Here is a 19,873-nt window from a genome sequence, read left to right on the forward strand (position 1 = left end):
CTATTTGTCAATTGTCTCATTCCCTGGATTTCTCAGTCTAGGTAGAGAGAGCAAATCTAGCTTTTCTCACTAGGTTACCTCAACAAGGGACTGTGAGGGGAGGAATTAAATCCCAGAATGACTTGTGAATGTGGAAGTCACAACGACTAGCCAGCTTAAGACCCATATTTAATTTTGTATTTATCTCTTTCCCAATTAATTTTGGGGCCACAACTTTGCATAGTGCCTGGCATATATAGTATATTCAATACTATTTGTCAAATTTAAATGGTAATATTGATGAAAATGATAAAATAAAAAGAGTAGGAAAAGAACAGAAGGAAAAATATGTAAGATAAAATAAATAATTAAACATTTTCCCTATCTTTCCTGTACTTATTCTACTTCAGGATAACCAACTAAATATCCTGAATTAATGAAGGGAAGTTCTTTTCAGAAAAATCAATAAATGTGGAAGGAATGATATTATAAAATCATAATTTTGTAGTCCCTAATAGAATAACTGATTCTGAAGTGATTATAAATAAATAAGTACAATAGAAGAGAGATCAACAGAAAACTTGGGAATTGAGGGATCAAGCTGTCAGCACTGATCAGTCTTAGCCTCACCAAGGGGAACAGTCAGACTTAATGTGACCCCTGATGTGATGAAGTATGAAGTACAGAGTCACCTGTGATGTATTCTTGGGGAAAAAGAATAAAAGGAACCTGAAAGTTTAGCCTCTAGAGCTATTAATGCTAATTATGTAAATTACCAAATACAGAGGAACAACTTAATCATAAATTGGCAAGCAGAATGATCTAGAATGTGAAACATTCTAAAGGACAATGAACATAGCTTCTTTAAGTCAGTAGCATGGATAAACAAAAAGGGATGGGAGCTGAAGCCCAGGGAGAGAGACTTCTGACACATAACAACCATAGGTAGCATGTGGACCTTACTGAACCCTGACTAAAACAATCCAAATGTAAAAAGGCATTTTTAAAGAAAAGCAGTGGCATTTGATTACGGAACAGGGAGGACATGCTACCAAGGCATTACTATTAATGTTAATTGTAATTGTGACATTGTGATATGCAAGAGAATAGCCACCAATATTTTAGAGATGAATACTGAAGTACATAGGGATAAAATAATGTCTGAGGTTTGCTTAAGATAACAGCAAAGAAAAGAAAAAGAAATCTCAAGAATATACATGAAAATATGACAAAATCTTGGGAATTGTTGAATTTGGGTGATGGATATATGACTTATTTATATAGTCTATAATTTTTAGTATGATGAATACATTTGCAACAATTTTTAAAATATAGAAATAATTTATGGAAGCCATAGTGCAAGCAAATAAATCAATAACTTGAATACTTTGAACACCTTTAGTTCCAAAACAGAAAGAATAAGATGTAAATCCTTGGTCAAAGTAGCTTCAATCCACTCCCCTCACTGTGAAAATGAAATATACTATCTCTTAAGATGTCTAGTTCAAAACTCATGTTCTGACTCATCCCACAGCCATGAGAAAATAAATTCATGATATATTATTTTTTTGCAAATAAAATACCATATTTTAGAAAATTGGAACCTTTTCTAGTTAACACATTGAGTCCTCTAATATGTACTCTTACTCAGAGGGAAACTAAATTGAGTCTTAACTGTATGTATAGCTTTAGAGGAAATGAAAAAAAAAAACTACAGACAATAATAAAATACATGTAAACAAACAGGATCATAGAATTGATTAAACATATTTTTGCTAATATTTTGGTCAGCATTAGAAAAAAAAGTAATGTAGAGTCACAATAATTTAAATGAACTGAGAGTAAAATTTTCTGAGTATTTAAAAAAATAAGATTTCATACTTCCAGTCATATATAGTGAACCCCCCGCCCCTATATTATACATGTGGTTGAAGTCAGTCTAAAGGACTTTTGCATCTAAGTATAAAATTTCCTATTGCATAGAATTCATGGAAGTCACACAGGTAGCCAAATCTCTACATGTCCAAGTGTAGCTCACTAAGTACTTCCTTTTTTTAAAATCTGTACTTTTCAAAATCTGATACCTCCTCCTAAATTTACAATCTCAATTAATGGTGCCTTCGTAACTACAGCATCTTTATTGTGTCAACCTTCTCCCTAAACACTCCATTTAATGCAATTAGCAATAAAATAAAATAAAATAAAATAAATTTTTAAATTTCCATTTATCTCCTTAATATTTCTCAAATGTGATCCTATTTCTCTATCATCTTACATAAAGCCCTTAAATCTTCTTACTGGATTACTGCTGTAGCCTTTTAACAGTTATCTCCACTTACAAATAATAATAATAATAATCCTATATAATAAAAGGGCAATATGCTAATTGACCCTAACAGCAGAACTACTGGGAATCACTGGTAACTATGACACACACTGACCACCAGGGAGAAGACATTCAATGCAGGAGCTGCCCCCTGGTGGTCAGTGTGCTCCCACAGGGGGAGCTCTGCTCAGCCACAAGCCAGGCTGATGGCTGCCAGCAGAACAGTGGTGGTGGGAGCCTCTCCTGCCTCCTCAGCAGCACTAAGGATGTCCGACTGCATCTTAGGCCTGCTCCCTGCTGGCATGTGAACATCCCCTGAGGGCTGCCGGGCTGCCAGAGGGATGTCTGACTGCCAGGTTAGGCCCTATCCCCAGGGGAGCAGGCTTAAGCCAGCAGGTGGATATCCCCCAAGGGTTCCCAGACTGCGAGAGGGCACAGGCCGGGCTGAGGGACCTCCCTGAGTGCACAAATTTTTGTGCACTGGGCCTCTAGTAGTAATAAAGAAGAGAAAAGAAACTGGTTTACTTTAAAACAAAAACAATAGAGTTTTAATTAGCCAAAATGTTTCATTTTCAGAAGATTAATAAATGTCTAGCCAGTTGGACAGGAAAAAATGAGAGGCTATATAAAATATCAATAATGAGGATCAATGAGGGGGGAATGATGGGAAAAATAAGACATTTTTTGGGGGGTGAGGGCTAGTAATCTGAATCTGTGCCAGTAATGTAATGCACATTCCTGTTAGCTTATAGTCTAGTCACTGCCCCTTCCTCCATTATCTGGTCTTACAAGACCTGTTTACCTAAGTACTCCCATTTTACAGAGGCCATAAACCATGAACAATACACAATCCCCAGAGGAGGTTTTCAGTGCTGGTGACAGGCCAGACCTTTAGGTGTGGTCTCACGGCCCCCATACCAACACATGGGGCTTCTTGCAAAGCCCGCAAAAGGTCTGGAAGTCTGATCCTTATCTGGGGGACAAAGAAACCAAAAAGTATAAAGGGAGAGCTTCCTCCATATTGGTTTGATCAGGATTTGGAGAGAAACAGTCTCCCTTGAGTCATTGTACTAGTACATGCGAAACATCTGAAAATAAATGGGTTTTTCCTGTGTCTCCTAGTACTCCTGTGTATATTTCGGTCCCCTGGTAAATTCTGTAACAAGATGAGAAAGGGGAAATTATTCAGACATTAAAAGGGGAAATTATTCAGACATTTATAGACATTAAAAGAATAATACAAAATGTCCTGAGTAATCATATGATAGTAAATCTGACCACTTAGATTAAATAAAAAAATTTTTTTAAAGACACAAACTACAAAAACTTAAGAACAAGTAGGTTTGGGAAAACCAAAATGGTGAAAAGGAAGCTCCTGAACTTCCCTCACCCAGGGATGTACTAAACATATGACTATACATGGAGCAATTCCTCTGAGAAAAATTGAGACACTAGCTGAGTGACTCCTACATATCAGGTAAATGAGAAAATTCCCACGACAAAATGACATAAGGCTGAGACACAGTCTTGCTATTAATCCCTTCTCCCCCACCCCCTCCCCACACAGTGCCATATAGCTAGGAGGGATTCCCCAGCCTCCAGCTTCTCCGAGTACTGAAGTGTTTGGACTGCATACTTAGTACCTCAACTTTTAAGACTCCCATCTGAGGGATGGACTCCTGAAACAACTAGTTCTGAAAGCTAACAGTGCTTGTGTACATAAGACTCATAGGACCATAGCAAATAAAGAAGCTGTTATCAATGTGTGCATGAGCACTTCCTGCAACTGTCCCCCGGAGGCTCAGTCTAGAAAGAATAGGCAAAAATGTCCATCTCCCAGTCTTTCCCTGGAAGGGGCTGGACAGCATTCTTTGCAAGCTGATGCCTGGGGGCTTGGGTTCTAATTTAACATGCATCTAGGCGCAGAGGTTCTCAACTTGTGGTTCACGACCATCAGAAAACACATATAGCATATCAGATATTGACATTATGATTCATAACAGTAGCAAATTACAGTTATGAAGTAGCAACAGAAATAATTTTATGGTTGGGGGTCACCACAACATGAGGAACTGTATTGAAGGGTCGCGGCATTAGGAAGGTTGAGGACACTGATCTAGGGCAGTGATTGGCAAACTCATTAGTCAACAGAGCCAAATATCAACAGTACAACGACTGAAATTTCTTTTGAGAGCCAAATTTTTTAAACTTAAACTATATAGGTAGGTACATTATTATTAACTTAATTAGGGCACTCCTAAGGCTTAGGAAGAGCCACACTCAAGGGGCCAAAGAGCCACATGTGGCTCGCGAGCCGCAGTTTGCCCACCATGGAGGATGGCTGAGATCCTCCCCAGAGCACAGGAATGCCGATGGGCACTTCTTCTGTGTTCTCCCTTTAGCTTGTTCCAACAACAAAATTACAATGCCAGCACCTCCTAAAAGGAGAGTGCCCCAACTTTTCTGGCTACCACCAGAGAGACAGGTCCTCAAATCACCCAGCTCTGATACTAATAGGGCTTGCATTCACAAGTCCCACAGGACTAGAGCAAACAAATAAGCAACTTTGCAGTAGGTGCAGGTGTATCCTCTTCCCCACCTCCTACCCCTGTGGCTGTATTCCTGGGCTCAGTGTAGAGCAGAGCAGGAAAAAGTGCCCATCTTCCAGTTTCTCCCTGGAAGGAGCTTAATTATATTCTTTCCCAGCTGTTGCCCCAGGGTCTGGCTTCTAATTAGCCTGCATCCGGGCTGGCTGCATTCCTCCCCTTCGGGACAGCGATAGGCCTGGGTACACCCTCAGCTGTGGGAGCCACTAAAAACAAAGACAGAAGCTTGGACTATCATAAAGGTTTGAGAGACAACCCAAGCTCGGGCTGCACTGATTGAGAAGACCACTCTGTGAAGTCTAGGTGTTACAGAAGACGGGAGAAAACCAAGCAATGCTCAGAGAAATGGAGTTACACTTTATTATTATTATCATTATTATTACATGTGGGCCCAGAGAAAAATGTCTTTCAAATTCTGGGCAAAAAACATGGAGGACCCTTTCCTATTTATACTTTTTACAGCTCTTTGTCTCCCAAATAAGGTTTTTTTTCTGGTCCCCTTTGCAAGTCCTTAAAGAGCCCTATGTGCTGGGGTTTTGAGACCTCAACCAAAGGCCTTGCCTGGCACCAGCACTGATAACTTCATTTGGGGAAGGTTAATGGCCTCTCTGGAATGGGAGTAGTCTTATTTTCCTTATTATTTAAATAAGCAAACGTTTACAGGAGCCAAAATAGCAGGGTTAGAATTTCAAACAGCAGTTTTTATATAAGATGGATGCTTCATAGGCAATTTTATCTAAAGTTCAGAACTGACACATAGTCAAGAAAAGTGAAGGTGCGAGGGGATATCTAAGACAAAAGAACAAGATAAATTACCAGAAACTGATCTTAATGAAATGAAGGTCAGTGATTTGCCTGATAGGAAGTTTGAGATAATGGTCATAAAAATGCTCACTGATGTCAGGAAATCAATGCATGAACACAGTGAGAATTTCAACAAAGAATATATAAAAGACAAAGAGAGACTTTTACAAGCCGCAAGAGAAAAACAACTTGTTACATACAAGGAAATCCCCATAAGGCTATCAGTGGATTTTCAGCAAAAATTTTGCAGGTAAGAGGGGAGTGAGATGATATATTAAAAGTGCTGGAAAAAAAAATACCTGTCAAACAAGAATATTCTATTTAGCAAAATTTTCTTCCATAATTGAGGGAGCGATAGTTTTCCAAACTAAAGCCAAAGACATTTATCACTACTTTACCAATGTATGAATCAATAGATCAATGGAACCGAGTACAGAAATAAACACACATATACTTAAATTGATAATTTTACAAAGTTGCCAAAGTAATTCAAAGGGGGAAGGATAATTTCTCTAACAAGCAGAGTTTAAGATATTAGATAAACATATGAAAAAATTCCAAAGAATCTTAAACTCTATATCACAGCATATACAGAAGACAAACATATAGAAAAGCACAAATTAAAACCACAGTGAGCTACCAATGTACACTATTTAAATAACTACAATTAAAGTCCAATTATACCAAGGGTTGGCAATGTATAGCCACTTTGTAAAGCATGTTGGCAGTTTAAAGAAATATCAAAAATGTACCTACAACATGAAATGAAATAGTGTGTCTATGCAAAAACTTATAAACAAATATTCAAAGCAACCTAATCTAAAAAACAAACAAACAATGGTGTCACTAACCCTAAACCTAACCCTAATATTTGAATGGACACACATTTTGTGGTATATCCATGTAGTGGAATATTACTCAGAAATAAAAGAAGATGAAATATTGACAATATGATCTGGATGGATCTCAAAATATGGGTGAAAAAAACAAACAAAATAATATATATAATTTATGATTCCTTTGCTAAAAAGGATAAAATCTCTAAACTAGTTTATAGTATCAGAAAGCAGACCAGTGGTTAACTCACAGAAAGAAATGTGACACTAAATCTGACATTAAAAACAACAATAGAAACCAAAACAAAGATATTTCCTTCTGTGTGCCACTGTCATTGTCATGAGATTATAAACTGTATTTAAAATACTTATTTTAATTTAGTTGAATAAAATCAATTCATTTGTAAAGCAGTGTACTTACTGATTCAGGACAGGTGTGTAGGCAGTTTTATCCTCATCAATAATAGTGACCATCAGGGTAATAAGTTGGGGCCAAAAATCCAAATTCTTGGTGGTTGGTCCCTGCTCTTCCCGAGGAATGTCCTGTTTCTTACTCTGCTCACGGGTCACATAACATAAAAAAAAAAGTTAAATGGTGTGACTTTAGTTAGACGTCACTGTCAAACAGGAGGATCAGAGAAAAATGTGATGAAAAAATTCTTAGATCATGTGAGGCAAAACTACAAAATTCAGATTTCCTTTCTACATTAAATAAGACCCCATAAGATAGTGGCCAGGCTTTATTTCAAAATGCTTTGTTTCTGGAGTAATTGTTTCTCTTCTTCTGACTATAGTCTTAAGAATTATTATTGTGGAAATTATCCTTTTTATGGGGCTTCACCCACAGAGAAAGGTTGAATTCTTTGTATACAAAGGTGTGTGTGTGTGTGTGTGTGTGTGTGTTATGGCTGTGTGTGAAAATTTATCCTGCCGAAATATTTTGTTCAAAGTCAAGTTGGTAGCAAGTGGGCAGAACGCAAGGCTGCCTGGTAACAAAGTCAGTACTATTAGATTCTATAATATATACACGTTACATGCATGGCCCATAACTCTCTTATTCCACTTACAAATGTATCTAGTTAACTAAAACTTCGGAAGACTGTGTGTGTGTGTGTGTGTGTGTGTGTGTGTGTGTGTGTGTGTGATATTTGAATCCTTGATTTACCATACCGACTGAATCTCCAACTCTCACCTCTAGAAAGAAGAGTGTAGCCCATGATGGTCTAAATTTACATTGAGATTAATAAAGTACAATAATAATCCTGAAAGTTTCACATATAAACTTCATATTGAATGCATGTAATTCTTTCAAACATACTGAAAAGTTATGCTAGTTATTTTGTTTGGTGGATAATCTTCTTACAGCACTTTTACATTTACTTTTTAAAATTAGGCACAAAAAACTGATAAAGGAAAGATGGCTTCGTTTACTGTTTTTTGCTAAATTATTTACAAGTTTCTAGGTCCAGAATATCTGAAAACTTTAATTTGTGGCTCAGAAATTTCATGGGATTCCTGTTATAAAAGGTAGATTAGATTATATTTGGCCCAACCAATTGTCATATTTAACTACCAAGTCTTATCAGAAAATCTGCTACCCTCTGCTGAATGGTTGTATGTAGATCTTTTAATGCTGCCAAAGACATGTAACCAGATTTGGCTGAGTCATCACCCAATTATTATTCTCACTTAAGTTAAAATACAGCCCTTTGTGGAATCCACTGACTATTACAGACCTCCACACACAGACTATAATGTTCCTTTAGGGACACATAATTTTCTAGGGTGCCTTCAAGTGCTGCTGATTAACCTTTGTGCTCAAAATGCAACAGATATTAAAAGTTGGAAAGCAAAATTAAAATAGTCAGGAAATTAGTGGCTGGCACAAATTATTTCAAATTGCCAGAGTGAACAATACGCAGCGTTCAAAGGATCTTAAGAACCTTGTATGTCTGGTCCCTGCGAACCACTTGAAAGTCCTTGGCAGGCTTCCCTTTACAATTCCTGAGGTACATGAAGGCACATCAGTAGATCTTTTAGAAGATAAAAGCAGCAATGCTGGCTTACAAATATTCAGCCTTGCCTACTTTAAATTTTTATATATTTCTTTTTTAATTGATTTCAGAGAGGAAGGGAGAAGAAGAGAGAGAGAGAGAGAAACATCAATGATGAGAGAGAATCATCAAACAGCTGCCTCTTGCATGCCCCCTCCTGGGGATCAAGCCCACAACCCAGGCATGTGTCCTGACCAGGAATCAAACTGGTGACCTCATGGTGCATGGGTCTATGGACAACCACTGAGCAACACTGGCTGAGCAAGCCTTACCTACTTTTAAATTACATTTTCTATTAAAATTTCTCTTTCTTTTGTGAACAGGACATTGTTGTTGTCATAATAATGTAATTATTTACTCATTACATTAAGATCAATAGATTTCCATCTCTATGATGTAGTTTGAAATCAGAGAGACTGGTGAGTTGTGAAGGTTATAAATAAAATTAGTTCTGATGGCCATGGTAGACTATATTAGAATATTATCATTCATCATCATGATGTGCACATAGCCAAACTGTATGTCTAACTTATGTCAAGTAATATAATTAAATGAGAGGAAATGACTATAGATGACACATTTAACATCACAGTCACTTATCATCATTCTGCAGAGTATCATATGGAAAGGAGGAGAGACTAAAGTACATAGTTGAATATGCATTAATTCTAAAGTCACAAATTATACTCCCATTACTCTTTTTCGTGACATTAGAAGATTTTTGATAGTACAATGTTTTGCATCATATTCTGTATGTTGCACCAAAATAAACCAAATGGAATGCTGAATCACTAAGTTTTTACATACCACAGAGCAATATCATAAATCAGGTTTTCCCTATTTTATTAGTGCATTGTTTTTAAAGATTTTAAATTGAATTTTAGAGAGAGAGAGAAAGAGAAACATCTATGTGAGAGCAAAATATTAATTCACTGCCTCCTGCACACCACCTACCAGGAACCCAGCCCATAACCCCAGCCTTGACTGGGAATTGAATAAGTAACATGTGGATGCATGGGGCGATACTCAACCAACTGAGCCCCACTGGCCAGAAGGACTAGTGCATCTTAATATAATATGTTTAAAATAATGGGGTACAGGCCTGGCCAGTGGGGCTTAGTTGGTTGAGCATCCTCCCATGCACTAAAAGGTCCTTGGTTTGATGCCCATTCAGTGTACATACCTGAGTTGCTGTTCAATTGTGGTCAGGGTGTGTAGGGAAGGCAACTGAATAAAGTTTCTCTCTCATATTGATGTTGCTCTCTCTCTCTCTCTCTCTCTCTCTCTCTCTCTCTCTCTCTCTCTCAAATGAATTAAAACATATTTAAAAATAGTATTTAAAAAAGTAAATAAAAAATTAAATAATAGGGTACAATGAGGTATATTAGAATATATACCTGATATATTAAGGATTACATTTTCTAAGTAAGACTTTATTATTCTCCTTGAGGTCTACTAGGGCATTTGACTTAGGATTGGAAAAATTAAAATAATGATAGTAAACATTTTTAAAAAGATAATAAGTACATTAATATTTATTGAAACTTATAAAAATTAGTACTTATAATAATATAGTTTATAATATATTTACATGATATTCAAGTATTATAAACTTAATAACAACAAACAAAGTACAATAAATATAAAACTATGATTTAGTACTTCAATTTTAATTTTGGTCATCATTATTACAGCAACTAAAATATATTTTGTTAATAGACTATTGAGGAAAAAAACTTGAAAGAAAATCTGTGACAGTGTAATGAGGAGAGGAATTTTTGAAAGTGCAAAGTTGCTGGGGTCAAATGAATAAAGTATTCAATAGTCATGTTTAAAAAGGATAATTTAGCACCAAAAAAAGCGTGTACAGACAAGCTGGTAAGATGTATACGATACCTTCATAATTTCAAATAAGAAAATATGAAGATGCTCCAAGAAAAGATCAACATATAGCAAGAACTGTTATGTGAAAAAAACAAAAGTGTTGAAATAATAGATGATACCTTCATGATAGTAAGACTTATGCAACACTTCTAAGATTGCTATATTTCTGTGACATTCTATCTGTTTGTTCAATGGGCATATGTAATTTTTTAATCCTTACCCTAAGATATATTTTCATTGATTTTATTTTTTAAAATATATTTTTATTGATTTCAGAGAGGAAGGGAGAAGGAAAAAGAGATAGAAACATCAATGATGAGAGAGTATCATTGGTTGCTGACTCCTGTACTCCCCACATCAGGGATTGAGACTGCAACTGGGGCATGTGCCCTGACTGGGAATCGAACAATGACCTCCTGGTTCACAGGTCCACGCTCAACCATTGAGCCATGCAGCAGGGCTATTTTCATTGATTTTAGAGAGAGGAAGAGAGAGAGAGAGAGAGAGAGAGAGAGAGAGAGAGAGAGAGAGAGAGAGAGAATTGAAGAACTGAACAGTTGCCTCCCAAATGTTTCCTGACTAGGTATCAAACTCAGAACCTTGGCATGTGCCCTGACTGGGAATCAAACTCACAACCTTTTGTTGTATGAGATGACATTCCAACCAACTGATCCACCCTGTCATGGAGAGCATAGGTATCAGCATTGCTGGGAAGGCTTGCTAAAATACAGATTGCTAAGCCCTTCCCACAGAGTTCCTGATGCAGTAGGTCTAAGGTCAGGCTTGAGAATATGCATATATAATGAAGTCTCAAGTAATTCTGTCACTGCTGATTCAGATTGAGAACAACTGCTCTGAGAGCTAATACTAGAGCATTAGTTTCTCAAATGTATTTGAACTTGATAAACCCTGTGCTCCCTCCTATTTTCCACACTCCATGTTGCAAAATTTTCCTCAGAATAAATGTGCCTCTGAAAACACTTGGGGGAGGGCGGAGGCTCTAGAGAGAGATGCCTTTAAATCCTGAGGTACTTTGTGTGTCATGTTAAGGAATCTGCATTTAAACCAAACTTCATTAAATGATTTAAAACATGGGAATATTTAATCACATTTGTTTCTTTAAATGACTTGGTAGTAGCAGTAAATTTAATGAAATTAAATGTATAAAAGAGTCAAGTAAAATTGATACAACTCATTGCCTAGTTGGTGAAAAGGAAGAGAGAGAGAAACCAAGTGGAATATTCAGAAGGTAATTAAGTAGATTGGTCTTGCATGAAAAAGTATTCTGGACTATTCAATATAGATAGAAGAATTCTAGGATATAAATGGTAGTTGAAATTATGGCGTAAATAAGATTACTCAAAGAGAGGGAAGAGAATTGATGGTTATAAATAAAACCTTGGGGGGAAATTCTAAAACACAGAAAGAATAAAAACATTTGAAGAGAGGCATAGACAGGAAACGAGGCCTCTGTTGAAATGGGAGAGAATGGGATCTAGTGTGCATGTGGGAAGATTAGCCTCAAATATAAGTGAAAAACATACTATCCCTGGAGTTGATAAAGAGTCTTACAGATAAATCTTGTTGATTGGGAACAAGAAATGCCAGGAATTTCCATCCTGCGAGAAGAGGAGGAGTAGGGAGTAAAGGTTTGAAATAGCTCCTTAAGGAATAGGAGAGAGCCTTGATTGAACCCATAATGACACTGCCAGGCAGCTTGGGGGCTCTGCTGAGAGGGGGTCACGAACGTAGGGTGACACGGCTCTACCTCATCGTGAGTTCTCTCCAGTACTAAATGCAGATGCCAAGGAAAGAGTGTTGGGTTTGCTACTGGAGGGCAATGATGGAGGAAAGGAGAAACAAATTTGAGTGTTTGACAAGAATGGTTGAAATGCTGGAACAAACATTTACTTTGGTCCAGAGGAAGAAAGAAGGGAAATGGAAGGCAAGAGGGAAGAGGGAGTAGGAAGTGAGAAAGGTAGAAAGACAGCAGATGGTGTTAAGCATTTAGATCAGGAGTCCTCAAACTTTTTAAACATTGTAGCAATCACCTACTTATACACATAAAATGAAGAAAACTACATCAAGGCACATCATAAGCAAATTGGTCAACACAGGTAATAAAGAACCAATTTTTAATAAATAAACTTAATTATACTTTGTATTTAATAGAATACTAAAGACTTGGTGCATGAATTCATGCACAGGTAGGGTCCCTAGGCCTGGCAGGCGATCAGAGCTGATAGGGGCCTTTGGTCTGCTGGCTGGGGCCTTCCTTCCAGCTGCGAACCAGGGCCTCCCTTCATTCCACGCCACCCCCTGGTGGTCAGCACATGTCATAGCGAAAGCAATCAAACTCCTGGTCTCCCAGTCAAACTCCCAAGGGGACACTTTGCATATTAGGCTTTTATATATATAGATGTGGTGATTGGGGGAAGACACTAAATCAGGGGTCCTCAAACTTTTTAAACAGGGGGCCAGTTCACTGTCCCTCAGACCAATGGAGGGCAGAATTTATGTGTATAAGTAGGTGATTGCTACAATGTGCATAGGGAGATAACTGGTTCATGGAAGGTAAGTGGCAATTGAAGGTTTTGGCAATAAGGTTTACAGGTATTAGAAATTTGAAAAATCGGGATAGCATGGCTATAAAGACACACACGCGCACACACACATACACACACAAATAGAGGTGGCCTGAATATTTAAAAAGAAAGAAGCTTAAAATATGATAACAAAAAAGGTTGGCAAGATGGATTCATATTAAACTGTTAATTAGATATCTCATATATGTTTGGAACTTCCTATGACTCTGAGTTGGCTGTATACCTCCTTTGAACAAGGAAATCTTAGCCCTGGCAGTACACTGGTTAGAAAAATGGAAAGTCTATCCATAGCTTTTGACGTAGATCAAAGTTTCAGGTGCTCAGAAGATCTGAGATTCTTGTGAAGAGCGAGGTGGACAGTTTATTAGCTAGGAGAAGGAAGGACATTTATACCGCCCTATATCTAGGTAGGCGTGGACCGAATTTCTCTAGGTACCCCTTCCTCTGGCCCGGGGTAACCAGTTGGAATTTTCTTTATGTCAGTGGAGTAACCCTTCTTGTGTCTCTCTCCCAGATACTGCTGCCTTCTCTTAACAATCTAATACTTCACCACCCCCAAAAGCAACAACAGAGGCATCTTTTCAACTCATTTCTGATTCAATTCCTCACAACAAAATCATTAGCCTTGAAGATCGAATATTCAAATGAACAATGGCCAGACCATGTATGACAGAAATCTGACCCACAATCTTTGTAACAACCAGTCTGGGGAGCCAAACCATAGCGTCTGCAGCAGTCAGCTGGGAATGGTCAGGACTTGGTAATGACTACTAGTTTCCTCATATTTTGTCCCCCTCCCAACTTGATATGCTCCCTGAACCAAGCACATAGAACACCCTTCTCATTAGCTGACTCCCAGTTTCCCCCCTCAAACAAGCTCCAATCACATCAGTCCTGATGCTTTCCCTGCTCTTCACTGTAAAGCTGTCCCACTTCCCTGCCTGCCTTTGAGTCTCTGCCAAATAAAGGTGATGTTGGCTGCCTTCCTTCTTATAACAAGATCTGAATAAATAGCCTCTGCTTATTCTCATTTGGATGGTCTTCATTCATTTCCAATATCAAAGGCAACTATTAAAACCCTCATTTCAGAGATAAAGTAACAGAGTTACCTTAATTCCCAGCCATCTTCTTAACTGAAAACAAGCATATAGACCACACTTAAAAAACTCGTTTTTTTGTTGTTCCTTTATAGCCTCAACTCTAAGACTTGGTTATATAGTTTATAGACACATGAGAATCATTACCTCCCACTAATAATATTGAGCTGATTTTTATTCTGAGTTATATCTTGAATGGGAAGGAAAGTATTCAGAGAATAATGTTATTGTTGCTTATATGAAATCCCTACACACTTCCTAGATTCCTGAGACTATAACAACTTCTCTGCACATATTTGCAGTTTGAGAGCTATAGGCACAAGCAGGGTATTCTCCCCTCCTCCACACACACCCAGTTTTAGAGCTTTCTTAATTGACATTGTTTTACCATTAGCATCCTGTTGCCCCCAAAACTCCTACTAAAGTTATTAATAAACGCTTACTGTTCATATCACCATAGTTCCTTCATCTGCTTGTCCCAACTAGTGTCTGTTAAATTCCATTCAATTTTAGGTAATATGGACAATAAGACATTGACATAATAGGAAGTTCCAGAGAAAGCAGTTCTGAGCTCTTCACAGATTTGCTACTCTGCTTGCCCAAATAGAAAACCAGCAGAATACTCTAGTGTCCATAATGACTTTACTGAAATTGCTTGTCTTGGTAATTCTGGAAGGCTAAATTTACATTTGACTAATTATACTTAAGCAAAATGACATGCATTTCTGATCAAAGTGTGAAGGTATAGACAGGAAGTAAAAAAAAAAAAGCAGGATGTGAAAATATTTCAGAGGCTTACACAGAGAAGAGGAAAAAATGACAAAGGAGAATGTTGTTAAGATGTATTCACTTTATGTGAACAACCTGATCACCGTACCAGAGAGTTCCACAGCTCAGACAAAGGCGGTCCTGAGGCAGCATAGAAAGAAGTTAGGGGAAACTCTCAAAGGGTGGAATGAGGAAGTGCAAGTAGATACCTCAGGCCAATAAGCCTCTCGGTTAGTGGTTCTCAACCTTGGCTGCACATTAGAATCACCTGGGAATCTTTTTTAAATCCTTATTTCTGGGCCTCATCCTCCAGAAATTCTGTTTGTTTGTTACTAATGTGGTGGCCTCACCCCATAACAAAGAAATGAGCCCAGAAATCAGGATTTTAAAAAGATTCCCAGGTGATTCTAATGTGCAGCCAAGGTTGAGAACCACTGCTCTAGGTCCTCTCACCACAGCCCCCACCTCTAACAAGTAAACCCCATTTTCAGGCTACCTGAAGATTGTATTTAAAAATGTGGGTTAACATTGCTGATAAAATATATCTTTGTCTTCTAAAAATAAAATAAAATAAAATAAAATAAAATAAAATAAAATAAAATAAAATAAAATAAAAATAAAATAAAATAAATACATACATACATAAATGCTAGAAATACATTGTGGCCAAAACTGAATAGCTCTTCACCATAACTGTTTCTCTCTCCCTGGAGTACAGAGCTAGGCTACTGCGGAGGACAAACGATGACCGCAAATATGGATAACCCTTCTGTTAAAAGGAATGTCTATATTTTCTTCCCTTGAATATGGGTGACTTTGACCAATAGAACATAGAAGTGACATGTGTCATCTTCTAGGCTAAGTTTTAAGAAACTGGTCACTCCCAATGCCTGTCTCTTGTACCATTTGCCCTTAAAATCCAGCCACTAAGCTGTGAGAATGTCCAAGTGGCCCCGCGAAGAGGCCCATGTGGAGAAGGACAGACAAGTGTTCAGATCTCACTAACAATCAGTCTCCTTGGAGGCCTTCGCTTCTGCCTACCACCATTCAATTCCCAATCACTGTCACATGTTTATCACACAGCAGTGGATAACCAGGACAACTATATTTCCTAGCATCCTTTGCAGTTGGAAACAGGACTGAGTTCTAGTCAATAGAATGCAAGAAGTGCTACAGCCTAAAACTTTCCCATGCACAATCCCCTGTGTTCCTTTTCTTTCTCCCACTTTGCTACACACAAAAGCACAGCCATTTCAGTATCATGTTTAAGATGGTAGAATCACAGAGTAGAAGAAATCCAGTTCTCGTAAATCACTGATTGGAGGAGTAAATGGTCGCCTATGGATAATAATCGTGTCGTATTCTGTCAGCTCTCCTGATTTCAATGTACCTATGGTGAGTGATTCCATCTGTGTTACCAGGGTCCCACATTAAGCACCTGTGTCAACCTCTCTCTGCTTTGCTGCCTGGGGCTTTTTATAAAGTCATAAAAGGCCATTCTGTCACACTCCAGTTGTGGCCGAGGGTATGGAGGAATCAATGGCTCGACCTCCCTGTATTAGATTCCTAGGGCTGTCACAACAAATTACCACACACTTGGTGGCTTAAAACAACAGAAATTTATTCTCTCAGTTCTAGAGCTGAGAAGTCAAAAATCAAGGTATTGGCTGGGTTCATTCTTTCTGGAAGCTCTGGAGGATTTTTTCTCCATGCCTCTCTCCCAGCATCCAATAACTGGGGGCAACCCTGATGTCCTTTGCTTTGTGGATGCATAACTCCAATCTCTGTCTCTGATAATCACATGGCCTTCTTTACTCTGTGTCTTAGAACGCCTATCATTGGATTTGAGGCTTACTCTCATCTCTAGATACTTTAATTATATCTGCACAGGTCCTTATTCAATATAAAGTCACATTCTGCGGTTCTGAGTGAACATGTCTTTTGGAGAGGTACCTACTACACTCCTCATCTTCTGTTGGTACAATTCAAAGGTATCTATACTAATAAAAGGGTAATATGCTAATTAGACTGGACATCTTCCAGATGTCCTTCTGGACAAAGCAACGGTGGCGGGGGCTGAGGCAGAAGCAGTTAGGGGCGATCAGGCCAGCAGGGGAGGGCAGTTAGGGCACTATCAGGCCAGCAGGGGAGGAGTTAGGTGGTAATCAGGCCAGTAGGCAGAGGCAGTTAGGAGTAATCAGGCCAGCAGGGGAGCAGTTAGGCGCATCAGGCCGGCAGGCAGAGGCGGTTAGGGGCCACTAGTCCCGGATTGTGAGAAGGATGTCCGACTGCCAGATTGGAGAGGGTGCAGGCCGGGCTGAAGCCCCCCCGCCCCCCACTCCATGCACAAATTTCATGCACTGGGCCTCTAGTATTCTATGTGTTTTCCCAGCAGGTTTCCCAAGGAACAGAACTTCAGATGGCCACAGAGATAACCAGCTCATTGTAGTACCCTGTATTATCTTTCTTTCTTATCTAATTTTCCCTATATATTCAACTTCTCTTTCCTGGGTTCATGTCGCAAATAAACTACCTACAAGTTCCTCTTTCAGGCTCTGCTTCCAGAGGACCAAATTATGACAAAAAGAGCCATTTAAATATCAGGAACATCTATTTGTATAGAATTGACATAGAAGAGAGTAAAACTTATCACTACTATTTGAGCTTTTTGTTTCAGAAGCTGGTTTGAGCTGCAATAATACACACCTATTGCTCTTTATAAAATGTAAACTCTCCACAGGCTTTTTATCTCTGTTTCAGGTGTCATCCACATTTTCTTTTCATGTCTGTTCCCAAAAGTACATTCATCCATGGAAAACACACAATTTCTTTGAAAGGAAGAAATTACTGGGTACTACACTATAGTAATTTGAAGTATACTTAGTGTTTGTTTTCAATGGATTAAGAATTATCTAAATAAAAATAAAGTTTTTCACTCTAATTAGAAAAAAACACCATGATAATGAAAGAGTTAGGTGGAGGAAATAAAATGGTGTTATTTATAAAAAGAGAAATTTGCTGCTAAGCAGGCATATTTGCTTTCCATTTCTTTATAACAAACTAGAGGCCCAGTGCATAAAATTCTGCACGGGTAGGGTCCCTAGTGGCTGCCGGCTGCCGGCTGGGGCCTCCTTTCCCCTGGCCACCTGCTGGCACTGTGGCCGCTGGCCAGCTGGCTGGCCCCACCCCCTGGTCGAACTCACAGTCAAGGGGACAATATGCATATTAGACTTTTATCATATAGGATAACCACAATTTTAGCAGCTTGAAACAGTTTCCATGGGTTTGGAGTCCAGGCATGGAATAACCAGGTAATCTGCTCCGTGTTCCTCCCGGCTGCAATCAGGTGTTGGTCAGGGCTGTGATCTCACCTGAGGCTCAGGGTCTTTATGCAAACTCATGTGGTTGTTGTCCAAATTCATTTTCTTGTGTTTTTATAATTCATGGAAGCTTGATTTTCAAGGCCAGCAGGACAATCTCCTTGACCTCAGAAAATTCCCAAGCTTCCTTTTACAGTGCTCACTTTATAGGCCAGTTTAATCTCTCTTTTCCTTAATTCAAAGAAAAACTGATTAGGGAACCTTAACTGCATCTGTAAAACCCCTTTGCCTTTAACATATACAAATATATTAGAAGGTTTAGGTTTTGTTTTAGACTTATGGTATTTGCCATACTCTAATGGCTGGAAGCAAGTCACAGGTTTTGCCCTCACTTAAGGGGAAAATATTATACTAGAGCACGGCTCATTGAGGGTCATCTTAGAATTCTGTTAACCACTATAGGGTGAAAGTTATTTTAATACTTTACTCAGGAGGGAAGTGATCACATATTTATCACGCAACAATGGATGTGCTATAGCCTATAAAGTTTCCATGTCTTCTGAATAATAGAATAGATAATCTAAATAAACTCCTCAATTGACAGAACTTTGACACTGAGTGAAAAGTTGTCATTTGTAAAATAGACTGCCATTTTGGGAGACATATTGGCATTTTATGGTGAAGTCAAGTATGCACATGTTTTAACTCTCTGTAATCATACTTGTAGACATATTTCCTAGAGAAACTCTTATGCTTACTCACCAGGAGACATACAGAAACGTTTAGAACAACATCCTATATAATAAAGAGGTAACATGCAAATTGACTGACACACCCTTGCATAAGATGGCCACACCCATGTGGTCACAAGATGGCCACGCCTATGTGGTCACAAGTTGGCTGCCCCCATGTCATCACAAGATGGCCATCACAAGATGGCTGGCAAGGGAGGGCAGTTGGGGGCAAACCGGCCAACAAGGGAGGGCAGTTGGGGGTGACCAGGCTGGCAGGGGAGGTCAGTTGGGGGTGACTGGGTCTGCAGGGGAGAGCAGTTGGGAGGGACCAGGCCTGCAGGGGAGTGGTTAGTGGGCACTCAGATAGGCAGGCGAGTGGTTAGGAGCCAGCAGTCCCTGTGGGGATCAGGCCTAAACCGGCAGTCAGACATCCCCTGAGGGGTCCTAGATTGGAGAGGGTGCAGGCTGGACTGAGGGCCCCCCCCTCCCCCAGCACATGAATTTCATGCACTGGACCTCGAGTTGTTTATAATAGCCACACTTCCCCAAACTGGAAATAACCCAATTCTCTAGCATCTGTAGAATATACAAATAAATTGTGATTTATTTATATAATGGAATTTCCATAGAGTACTGGAAATGAGTGGCCAACTGTGTAGGGGATACAGTGGTGCTCTGGTAACATTCCCTCTTTAGGGCCTAGGCATCCTCTTGCTTCTGGTGATACTGGCTGCTGAAGGCTGATAGTTGCTGTGCTCTTCACTGGGAATTGCCTTAGAGGCAAGGATTTGACACCCACAAGGTTACTCCTTCTTCCAGGAGGAAGCACCAGTGACTGGCTTATTCTGTGATACTAAAG

The 19,873-nt window shown here is 38.9% G+C and overlaps 1 protein-coding gene across 1 annotated transcript in view; it reads right to left on the reverse strand.

Annotated features, from left to right (window-relative positions):
- The window catches only part of UNC13C (unc-13 homolog C), a 709,455-nt gene that overhangs the window by 178,051 nt on the left and 511,531 nt on the right, over positions 1 to 19,873 (reverse strand). The window contains exon 19 of the mRNA XM_081108846.1: positions 6,973 to 7,106. Coding sequence (XP_080964972.1) covers positions 6,973 to 7,106 — 134 coding nt within the window. The remainder of the gene's footprint in view (positions 1 to 6,972; positions 7,107 to 19,873) is intronic.

Source organism: Myotis nattereri (genome assembly GCF_964212035.1).
Source record: "Myotis nattereri genome assembly, chromosome: 1".
Lineage (NCBI taxonomy): Eukaryota > Metazoa > Chordata > Mammalia > Chiroptera > Vespertilionidae > Myotis > Myotis nattereri.